Source organism: Polyodon spathula, chromosome 1 (assembly GCF_017654505.1).
Source record: "Polyodon spathula isolate WHYD16114869_AA chromosome 1, ASM1765450v1, whole genome shotgun sequence".
In the NCBI taxonomy this organism is placed as follows: Eukaryota; Metazoa; Chordata; class Actinopteri; order Acipenseriformes; family Polyodontidae; genus Polyodon; species Polyodon spathula.
Window position 1 is genome coordinate 94153188 of NC_054534.1, and position 12362 is coordinate 94165549.

General features: G+C 33.9%; 1 protein-coding gene across 2 annotated transcripts in view; it reads left to right on the plus strand.

Moving 5' to 3' along the window:
• The window catches only part of LOC121324471 (transmembrane anterior posterior transformation protein 1 homolog), a 43669-nt gene extending 36570 nt beyond the window's left edge, over window positions 1-7099 (plus strand). For both annotated transcript variants that reach the window (XM_041266399.1, XM_041266408.1), the window contains 5 exons: window positions 810-869; window positions 1512-1580; window positions 1921-1997; window positions 4419-4579; window positions 6751-7099. In XM_041266399.1, the coding sequence (XP_041122333.1) occupies window positions 810-869; window positions 1512-1580; window positions 1921-1997; window positions 4419-4579; window positions 6751-6980 (597 nt within the window). In that variant the 3' untranslated portion in view covers window positions 6981-7099. The remainder of the gene's footprint in view (window positions 1-809; window positions 870-1511; window positions 1581-1920; window positions 1998-4418; window positions 4580-6750) is intronic.
• Window positions 7100-12362: the final 5263 nt, after the last annotated feature.

Here is a 12362-nt window from a genome sequence, read left to right on the forward strand (position 1 = left end):
TGTTCTTTGTCAAATTCTGATGTTCAAAATGTTTTAATAATAATCCTGCCTGGCTTTTTTTTTCCTGCCTGGCTTTTTTTTTCGTTTTTTTATGTTCTGTCCTGTTTTTATTATGATGTGGAGGTCTGGATTCTTGCTTCTGTTCTCTCAATTATGAATGGTTTAAGCTAGACTCATAGTAATTTGTATTGGAGACAGTACTATTGTTTATTTAAGCTTTGTCTTCTCTCTGTACATAAGAAGAATGCTTTGTATGACTGCCCCTGACATTGCTGTCAGTGCAGGAGTGTAACATCAGGATTTCAGTTAGGCAGGAGCAACAGATGTTTGATGGGGATTAGGGATTTCCAACAAAATAAACACATTCATCTGTCAGAAACATCAAAGGCATAATAAGTGGTGAAACCTGAAGTAAATGGATGCTTACTGGGACATGTATATAGCGGTGTGATTTTTTTCAGCCAATGATTTTACATTTTTAGCTTTGATTTTGACTATTTTAAAATGTGTCAGAAGCTCGAACGAGTCCTCGTTTTAATGTGTGTCATAGAATACGAGCGTGTTGACTTCTAAACTGACTCCACTCCTGATCTAAATGAACCTCCTTCTGCGTTAAGTATCTATTTAGTTCCATTTTACAGATCTTTTTTCCAAGAAAGAACCAAGTAGATGCATGGTAGCAAAATGTTAATTGCATGTCTCATGTTTAGTAAAATGACAATTTCAACCACTACTGTACAATCATGTATAGTTTGGATTAATCCAGACCAATGCAATAAATCTGATGCTTATTTTATTTTTTATTACAGGTGTACAGTGAATACAGAGCCAGCCTTGCTTTTGACCTTGTAAGCAGTCGACAGAAAAATGTAAGCAAAAATCATAAGCATAATGCATTCACCTAAAATTCATGCATAAATGTGCTGTATATTCTGAAGCCCAAGTATTGTTAAATTGCAGAGTAATATTGCATTATAATAAAGACATAATGTATCCCAGGAGTATTTAACTAACCCTGTGTTTATCGAATTACAGCACCTGGGAGAAAGCACTGTATAGAATATGTATACTAAATTTATTTTCTTTGAGTCTGTTCTGCATCACTTCCTTTGTAAATAACATTCATTTTGATTAATGACATACAGCTAAATTTGTAACTTTTTACTTCTATTGGTTTTATAATTGTAGAGTAATTATGGGACACATTAGTTTACATTTTAGTAGACAAATGCAAAACTTAATTCTCTATTGCAGACCCTATCTGTGTGATTTTGAGAATCTAATAAAAGTCTCCTGTATTCAATGTTTCTTTTTCCCCCATTCATTTACACAATTTTGTTCGTATTATGTGTAATATATAGTAGACCCCAAACCTCTGTCACAGCATACACGTTTTTGTCTTTTCTATATATTTTTTCATTAATGTTTTCAGCATATATGCATGGACAGGCTTCAGTTTTCTACAGAAAAGTAAAAGCAAGATGTATTAAATGGGTTTCTATGATTTATAGGCATACACAGATTACAGTGATTCAGTGTCCAGGAGAATGGGATTCATTCCTCTTCCTCTAGCTGTCATAGTAAGTGTTCTTTTTATTACACTGTGTGTTCTATCAAATTTAGGACACCATTTGTATAACTAGGAGAGATTGATCAGCATTTCTAGAGAGACGGCCCCAGTTTAAATTTAAGGATTCATATACAAAAGAATTTGGCTCAGTTTTGTCAAAGCTGTGCGCAAATACATTATAAATGCTATGTATATTTGCAAATTGCTAAAAGTTGTGCATACTGTATTGGAAACAATGGGATTAATTAGGAAGCTTCAAAATCATCCAATGTATTTAATAGTTGTCAGTTTTACAAATTACTTAATTTAGCAACTAGCATTTCACTAACTTCGTTTGATTTGTTTAACAGCTAACCAGAGTTGTCACAAGTTCTGTGAAAGTACAAGGATCCTTAGCTCTCATCTGTGTACTGCTCTTCTATCTGGGGTAAGACCATTTATTTAACTTCTTAGTCATTTTTATTTCAGAATAACACTTGTGTGTAGTTGTTGACATCTGCACCTCAAAGTATTCGCACAAATAACCATACTAGCAAGGCTGCTTGACACAAATGCCAAATTTAACATATTTTTTTTACAGTTGTGCTGTTTTTCCAATTGTGGTGAAATGTGCTAAGGACATTCTGTAGCGCATGTTATTGATAGTATCTGAATAACATTTACAAATGATCAATTTCTGATTTATATAACCCAAATGTTTGTTTGTACCAGAGTGTGTAGAATTTAAATATACATTATAATTAAGGCAATGTATTGACCTTTCTGAATCAAAGTAAGTTACTTTGGCTTTGATTTTCTGAAATTAAAGTAAAATGTCACTTGTGAAATTCAGAAATATCCTAAAGTACAATGTTTCATTTATTCATGATTTCGTTTGTGAGCTATATTAAATCTGGAAGTGGAATATCTCTAAGGATTCTATGCTTACCGATTTGGCAATGGGATTATGTTAATGTTTTTTTTTTTTTAAGTGTAAATCTTAAGTGTGTTTTGTCAGTGGTTTAGTTATGGATGGGCTAATGCCAATCCTGTCAGTAACAAAGCATACCCAAATATGTAAGCTTGAGAACAAGTCAGTGATGTACCAAAGTACCGCAAATACAGTATGAAAAAATATTCTGTTAAATCACTTCACTTTTATATTTTCCTTAACTCGGCTGGTGCTACCGAACCCCTACATCTGTTGGAACGAACAGGTCAATGTTTTAGAACAGCCGACTCGAACCTGAAATAACTGGGACTCTTAACGAAAGCACATTAATCTACTTACGTTCCAATGCTCTTTAGTACGCTTCAAAGAGGAGTCTTCATACACTCTGCGTCATATACATGTGCAGTATAAGAGATCTTTTAAGCACTAAAAACATAGACGAGTTGGGCTATCCGTGTAGCCAGGGATTTCTGATAGAAATGGTAATTGCCCAACTAATTTATAAGTGAAAGATAAACTGAAATATTTAAGCTGTGCTAATTCTGTATTCTTAGCAGACTCTGCAGATTAGTTCAAATGCCCTAATTTAAAGAAATAACAAGAACAAAGATGTGTGTGTATTCTATTTTAGTGGCAGATATATCTTTTTCTGCATATCATAAAGTGTAGCACCTTCTAAATTGTAGGAATTCTAGTTAACTGTAACTTTACTGCCAGAGTGACTAATAGAATATAAAAATGAATGCATTCTCATGAGAACACATGACATCATTGAAATAAGGTTGTTCAGCTTGCCACTGTTCCCATGTTAACATACTGTTTTCCCAAGGGTGGTATCTTGTGACTTTTTTTGAGTGATGTTTTCTTGTACAACCTTATTTGCTGTTTTGTTCAACACATATATTATACTCTGCAATGAAAAGGTGTTATTACCTCATGTTCTGTTTTTGTGTTTTTTTTAACAATGAATATCAGGAGAGGGCTTTTATGACTAAACAATTGGAAATGCTTGACAGTGAGTAGCACTGCATCAATTAATCTTTATCAACCAGTATTACCTGACAGCAACATACGCAGTTGGCTTTACACAACAAGAACCAGTTTTGACAGCTTCATTCATTACCCCTAAATGTGTCTAATGACGGCTAGTTGCTATTGGTAGTTATACGATGGTATTATTTATAAGAGGGCACTGCTATTAGTTGCTAAGAGGGAGTATGAAATTACTACTATATTTGTTTAGATTGATCGTATCCATGTACCAGGAAAATACTTTGTTTTCCTGGTACTTAATGACTGAACTGGTGATGCTTGCACTTAATAATGTGACCAGAGATCAGCCTTAGAGATTGACTGAAGGGGGATTAAGCCTTTCTGCCTTCATTTCAAATAACTACTTATTTTTGGTGTAGTCTCAAACATATGAAATACAGTCTCTAGGCATTGTGCAAAAGGTGTCATTCCTTTTTGAAGGGCAGTCATTTGCTGCGCTTGTCATTTTGTTACTAAGTTTAGTCTACCATGGTATTTAAATGATGCATCGTTTAATTTTGCTCCCCTTTCACTGCTATATTGTCCCCGTAGACATTGGTACTGCACATTTCATTACTGTTAACAAATACTTTTTAACTTGGTGGCATATCTACAGATGTAAGGAATCAAACACATGGCTGTTAGTGGTGAGTTATTGCAGATAGCACTGCAAAACTAATAACTGGCAAGTAATCGCAAAAATGTTAGTCTCAGTGTGTGTAATATATATATAATAGTAATATATATAGTGAGTTTACAACTTTGTGCCTAAGTGATACTTTTTTATTTTATGGTATTCATTATTTTTTTTTTTTTTATTTTTTTTTTTTTCAGAGAAACACAACATTTGTAGTCTGTTTTATTATTCCTTTTTCACCCTCCCAGGTTAATAACACTGAAAGTCCTGAACAGCATAGTGTTACTGGGGAAGTCCTGTTTGTATGTTAAAGAGGCCAATATGGAGGAAAAGCTGTTTCAGACTCCACCAATCAACACACCTGGCAAACCATCCAACAAGTCAAAGAACAAATTCCGAGCTCCCCCAGGTGAGTTGCACTTACTTTTATTTGCTTTAAGTAAAATGAAGACTTTGTTCTTACAAACAGTGCATATTAAATCAAATCCTATTTTAAATACCATTCCTACTGATTTTTATATTGCACATTCTTTAAATCTTGTATGCCCACTAATTTTTTTTGTTATGTCTGACAATCAAAGCCATTAGTAATTGATAAATCCCACTTAATAAAAAAAAAAAAAAGACACATGAAACATCAGTTCTATTCTAATGGTTTAAGACACTTTATTTTAGGAATAGTGATGAGAATCCCACATTTCCAGATACTGACACAGATAAATGACCCTTTCATCTGCAGTTTATATAAGAGGAAAATTTCCCAGCCTGTGCAGCCTGTGAAAATCTAGTCTCAGATAAGATTTACAATATTTACAGAATTCTGGCAAATATGAACACACTGCTGCATAAACATGATTGTTTTAAAGACAGTTATTCTAATAATTCTTTTGCAAGGTGTGTCTATGGTAATGTAAAATGTGTGTGTCTTTTTTTTTTGTAATGAAAATATTCGTTGGGATTGAAATTACTCTTTAAAGAATGCATTATTGTAAATGTGTGGATTTTTTTTTTTTTTAATTATGTTGGTGACAGAGTTGAGCAGTTTGTGTGGCCATTGATAGTTTTCACTCTAAGGTACACTGGTCACAGGGTTTATTTGCATATCTTTTCTCTGGGAAGCATTCAGATAGAGCCCTTGGAGTTCCAGACAGTTAGGCCTCTTTGTTCTCTCAGCATTGTGCCTTGACAAAACCTAGGGAACATGCTGAAATTCAAGGGGCCGGTTAGTCATGGTGTCTGCATTGCAGAATAGCTGAATAATGATAAGGACCAGAGTGACTGGATGATTGTTTCAATGGCTTAGTTTTCTCTTTAAGTCAAACTTTAAGGAGCACACATTTACTGTTTCCAATATTAACGTGCTTGTCAATATACAGACCCAGTACTTTTGTCGATTTACTGAGAGGAATGTTATGGATTCTTTAATATCAATTTTGAAAGAAGCAGCACAGCTGCTTTCCCTATTTTAAATAACTTGAATTGACAAGTTTGCTCTTGAGTAGTTATATTTATAATGTCCATGAAGTATATTATCCCCAGGGATCAATTCAGTCAATCAAATCATTTAAGCTTACATGATCATTATGGGTTTATAATCATAAAGAGCTTATTGATCAGTTTGCCTGGAAGCAGTTACAATAATTCTTAAATACCTTATTTGGGAATGCCACATAAAAGCCAGTTGCCATCAGCTGACAAGTATTCCCCCTGTGCTATCCAAGCAACATTAAACAATAAAAGCACTTGATGATCTTTTTATATTGATTATGACTATTAAGAGAGAGGTTTTCCTTTGCAATTTTACCTTTTACACACCTTTCACTACTTCAAAAATGACGTACAATAAAATGTAAAACAATATACAGATTTAAATTTGAGCATATTAAAGCAGACAAAAAGCTGGGCTTCATTATGCAAGAGAACACTAGGTAGTCTGTTACTTTCACACAGGTCAACAAAAATAGCACTCCCCTGTTTAATGTAGACAAGTGAGCATGTAATTGAATTATGTTTCAGTTATTTTAGACTCAGACCAGAGAAAGTATTTAGTAGTAAATGTGTAGAATACAAATATGCATCACAGTTGTATTATGTTATTAAATCATGCAGCTTCCAGTTGCACACTCTGTTGAGCTATATTTAAGGTGGTCTGAAAAGTTTAAATGATGCAGATATAAAACTGCAAGCTTCTCTCTTAAGTTGAGAAAGCCATGTAAATTTAAACCCTCCACAAAAATGCTTGAGGACTTTACAGACATTTGTTTCAAAGCTGCTGCCTTGTACGAAGTAGTCTTAGATTCCATTTGTGACACATTTGATGAGTTGCTCCACAGGAAGGTTAGAACAAGTTTACTAGGATAGCTGTTGGTAGAATCCATAGAGCAGTGAAAAAAGTGGAAATTACTGTAGAGAAGACAGTAAAATGTGCAAATGGTGACTGATTATAGGGTAGAAAAAAAAAAATTCAGTAACAAACATGAGTGAGCTTGAAAGGCATAGGCTATATTATTTTAATTGACACACATGTATTTATATATCTAAAATTATTTAATCTGTTAATCAATTCTCTTTCCCCGACAGGTATTCCAACAAATAACAGTCTGTCCGCCTCAATTACCAGCCAACCTGTTCATCGGTCAGAGAGCACAACCCCTGTGCTCCCAAACAGCAACTCTGACCAGTTCCTCACAACCCCAGATGCAGAAGAGAAGGACATAACTCAAGATGGGTTGGAGCTCAAACACAGAGCTTCAAATAAGGATCTGCTAGAGATAGACAGGTTCACAATATGTGGAAACCGGATCGACTAATGCTTTCTGTTTCCCATCAAAACTGCTCAGGAGTTTTGGCATGGCAAACAATATACTGCCAACAACGTCACTTGCCAAAGATGGCACTAGAGTATTTATTGAAATACTAATAATTTATTGTCGACGATGATTATTTATATACAACATGACTTCCTTATGTATATATATATATATATTATATATAATATATATATATAATTTTTTTTTTTTTTTTTTTTTTTTTTTTACAATACGTCTGGAAAGTGGGACCAACTTAAGTCTCAGAGGCACCCGAACATTTACTAACTGTTGTTTTTTTTTTGTAAATGAACCAGACCGAGTCGGTGAGGTGGTCCCATTACCACACACCAGGGTATGACACTTTAATCCAGTCAGCAAGATGAAGGTGGTGTTTTGAAGAGGTGTTTCCAGTAAAAACATGCACTGTTCACATTTCTTTTTCAATATACAAGGACATGCCTAGGACAATGAACAAAACAAAAAAATAAAGGTGATGCAGACTCCCAAACAACATGAATGCATTTTAAATCCCCTCTGCATCATTATATACTGACAGAATACTGTCCTAGTAATTATTTCAGATTATTGTAAAAGCAGAATTTAAATATTGCAGTTCAAGATGCATTTTCGTCTTAAATTTATTTACGTCAAGTTCTAGGAATTTTATATATTATCTATAATATAATATATTATATATATATATACTATATATTATATATATATATATTATATATATATAATATACACATTTTCTGTGAAAATTCCAGTGAATTCCAATATAAAGTAGAAGGAACATTTATTGTTGCTGTTTGCCAATATACTTCGTTATACTCGGTTATAAACCTTGTTGAGATAATATGAATATTCAAGAAATCCTACATAGGAAGATACATGTAATTATGTTGCCTATTTCTAATATTTTATTGTAAGCAGCTTTTTTCAGAGGACTTCATGAAAAAGGTATAGTGTTTGTTTTACGTTTGACTTGCATACTTTTCATTTTTTGCACTGAATTGCCACATTGTCTTAATTTTTACTTTAAACAATAGTAGTATACTATAAAGCCATAAATATTTGTGAGACTTATTATGCGTTTTCGTGTATGGGTTTTCATTTTTAGCATGAAATACCAAATTCCACTAACAATACATACTTTGTATAGTGCAACAGGTCAACAACATTTCTGAAACTAAATAGGTTTTATGGGTGTGATAAGCCAATTATTTTGGTTGCAAATATTTGTGGCATTACAGTATTCCCCTCAGGTGCTTTGTAACAGTGAACTTCTAAACAGAGTTTGATCTATTACGTATTGTTACAATGTTTATATCGTACAACGAAATATTTCAGAAGAAAAACGTATCTGTTTTTAAGTGAATGAGGAACTGACAAGTTTGTGTAATTCCATTGCACTAGAAAGTACTGCATCAGCAGAGGATGTCCTGGTTCTGGAAATGTGTTTGATAGAACTGTTTGACCTGTAATCAAAAATATATGACAGGATAAAAAAAAAAAAGCTTTTTTTATTGGATTGTTTAGTTGTTGGACTTACGTTATCCTTCGTGTATGAGCTTAACTTCCAGAGCAGTTTCATTGGTCATACTAAATAAAGGTAAACAAGTTTTTTGTTTTTAGTCAGTCCAAAAGTGATTTAAGGTATTGAGTAATATAGGAAAGATAAAATCAGCTAGTCTAGGCTGATAATATCTCAATTTGGTTTAAAGAATAAGGTTGATAATGAGTAAAAAAGGCATTTATGCATGCATATTATATATATTGTCGACTCGGTTCCTGGAGGGCCGCAGTGTCTTCTGGCTTTCGTTCCACCCGAGCTCTGTTACTTAATTGGTCTAATTATTTGATTAAATGGACATACTTAACACTTCTCTTCAGGCCTGAAAATGTTTCATAGGTAGTGTACATCGAATCAAGTGCATTTTTAAAACCATCAACTGTAAAAGACCTTGAAAAATATTAAATGTCAAATTGAACAAATAATTAGATCAATTATGTTAATTGAGAGCTTAAGTTGGAATGAAAACCAGAAGACCCTGCGACCCTCGAGGACTGGAGCTTGACACCCCTGTGCCAGATCAATAATTTAAACGCACACCAATATTCACATAAAAAAAAAAAAAAAAAGAAATGCTTCGTTTCCAACCTTTTTTTTTTTTTTCTAGCTCAACTCTCAAAAATGTTTGCATTTACTATACGTCAATCATAAAATGATGAAAAGTGCTGTTGTATTTTTGGCAAGTTGGATGGTACTCTTGGGTACATTTTGTGCATGAAATTATGTAGTAAATACTACGTACTTTTTTTTTTTTTTTCAGTTTAAGAGTTTGTGATGTATCGTACAAAATCAGTAATGGTTTCAATAACTTCATTTTTCTTGTTAAAATATATTCTTTACCTTTGTAACAAATGCACCTCATTGTGGGGAATGATACAATAAAAGTTGTTTTATAATTTTTTTGTTAATTGTGTTTTTTTAATTTGAGATTTGATGTTTATAGTATTTGAAAAGAAGCAATTATTTGTTGTAATTCTGATATTTCATTATCTGGTAAATAATTTTGTAGTTCAGAATCAGGATTGATGCATTGTGATTTAGATGATCAGGAGTATACATTTTTATTTTTAAATATTTAGTGGACACTTATTGAATATGTAATGTCTTAACACTCTGAGGTTGAGTGTGTGTTTGTGTGTGTGTGTGTATATATAATATTAATCTCACTCACACACACACACAGCGCCTATAGAAAGTCTACACCATACTACATACTGTTAAGGGGAAAAAAGTTTTTAATGAGAAAAAAATTATATATTAAAAATACAAAACTGAAAGATCATAATTGGATAAGTGTCCACACCCCAGAGTTATTACTTGGTGGAAGCACCTTCGGCAGCAATTACAGCTGTCTGTTGGGATAGGTCTCTACCAACATTGCACACCTAGATTTGGCAGTATTTGACCATTCTTTACAAACCTATTCAAACTCTGTCAATTTCCTTGGGGAGTGTTGATGGACAGCACTCTTCAAGTCATGCCACAAATTTTCGATTGGATTTAGGTCAGGGCTCTGACTGGGCCACTCAAGGACATTTACCTTTTTGTTCCTTAGTCACTCCAATGTAGCTTTTGCTGTGTGCTTTGGGTCGTTGTCATTCTGAAAGGTGAACTTCCATCCCAGTTTCAGCTTTCTTGCAGAGTACAGCAGGTTTTCCTCAAGGACTTCTCTGTACTTTGCTTCATTCATTTTCCCTTCTATCCTGACAAGTGCCCCAGTCTCTGCCGTTAAGAAACATCCTCATAACATGATGTTGCCACCACCATGTTTCTCAATAGGGATGGTGTTCTTTGGGTGATGTGCTGGGTTGGGTTTGCTCCAAACAACGCTTTGCATGTAGGCTGAAAAGTTCCATTTTAGTTTCGTCAGACCACAAAACTTTTTGCCACATGGCTACAGAATCTCCTGAGTGTTTCTTTGCATACTTCAAACAGGATTCAAGGTGGGCTTTCTTGAGTAATGGCTTCCTTCTTGCCATCCTACCATACAGGCCAGATTTGTGGACTGCTTGGGATATCGTTGTCACATGCATACTTTGACCAGTCTTGGCAATAAAAGCCTGTAGCTCTTGCAAAGTGGACACATAACCAAACAAGCTATTCCTGTTTTTATTTTTAATTAATTTTCTACAAATTTCTAGAATATTTTTTTCACATGGAAGTTGTGGATGTGTTGATAAATGAAATAAAAAAAAAATATTTTAATGCATTTTAATTCCAGGCTATAAGGCAACACAAGGTGAACATTTTGAAAGGGTGTGTAGACTTTCTATAGGCACTTTTCGTGTGTATGTATGTGTGTGTATATATATATATATATATATATATATATATATATATATATATAATATATATAATATATATATATATATATATATATAGATATATGAGAGAGAGCGAGAGTAAAGTAGCAGGGAGAGGGGCAGATTCCTCCCTGCCTAAAACAGGTGGAAATGCACGTTTTGTTTAATTTCTTGGTGCTAAAACAATTGTTAATTGTTTTATTATTAATTATCCCCTGCACCTGGTGATTTTTGTAAATTAGAGCCAGGTGCAGGGTATTTAAAGAAAGCAGCCAGTCTGTTCGGGGCTGCAGAGTGAAGAGCCCGGTTGTAAGTGTGTGTAATCGTGTGAAACCTTTGTGTTAAACTGTGTTTTGTTTTAGGATGGGAAAACAGCTTAGCTGTCCCATGTTAGGTAGGGCTGCAAATATGAGCTAGGTGTTTGGTTTATGTTTGTTTATTTTGTTTTTTTTGTTTGTTAAAAAAAATTGCCTGTTAATGTATTAAAAACTTCCGTTTCTGTGTCCTGGGTCCTGCTTAAAAGGGGCAACAAACCATGTAAGTTGCAGAATCTTTCACTTCACTATATATATATATATATATATTTTTATATGCTGTGCAAAAATCTTAGACTTGTTGCATTTTACTACTCTGATGCATTATGAGCATCAACAATTTACTCAAAGCCTCTACTAGTGTTTTCTACTATTATAACAACTTTGACTTGTATAAAGAAGTAAAAACACTGAGTGAAATAGCTCTCATCACTTGATTTTCCAGGTGTGGCATCCGAAGCATAATCAAGTACGGAGAAACATCATCTGTAATTGACAAACCCCAGGACTGGAAGACCCAAAAATCTGTCTAACAAGGATGAGCAATACTTGAAGATAATATCCTTAAGGAATAGAAAGAAGACGAGCACTGACGACATCAGAACTGACAGAAGGCACAGGTGTTGTTGTCCATCAAATCAATAGTACGAAGGTCACTCTTGATATGTGACTTAAAGGATGTGTTGCAGTAAGAATACCTCCGTTAAGAAAGGGGGACAAGACTAAAAGGCTAAAATATGCACAAGAACACAGAAATTGGACTGGAACAATCGTCAAAGGTGATTTGGACTATTGATTGATGGACAGCGATATCTGTCGTTTTTCTCATGGTCCTAATAATCTTAACAAGTTATCACTGTTCTTTTTCTCTTAAAGGACCTTTTACATGCAGACTAATTATCTCTATCCCAGACTGCATGCCCAGTGGGACAGAGCTATTAAAAAATCTGAAGTGGCAGCTGTTTCTTGGCTGTAGTTTTTCAATTTTAATACACAGGTTTTAGAAGGATAATCTATTAATGTGTTGCTAAGGACCTGTGGGGCTTTTTTTTTTTTTTTTTTACACAGTATTTTTAGTAAAAACAGTCTGTACTCTGTGACACTTGGATTTTAGATTGATTCTGATTTGTTTGTGTTTAGATGGTCCTCCAGTCAGGTACTTTCTTATGAAACTTGGTCTGGTTAAAAAGAA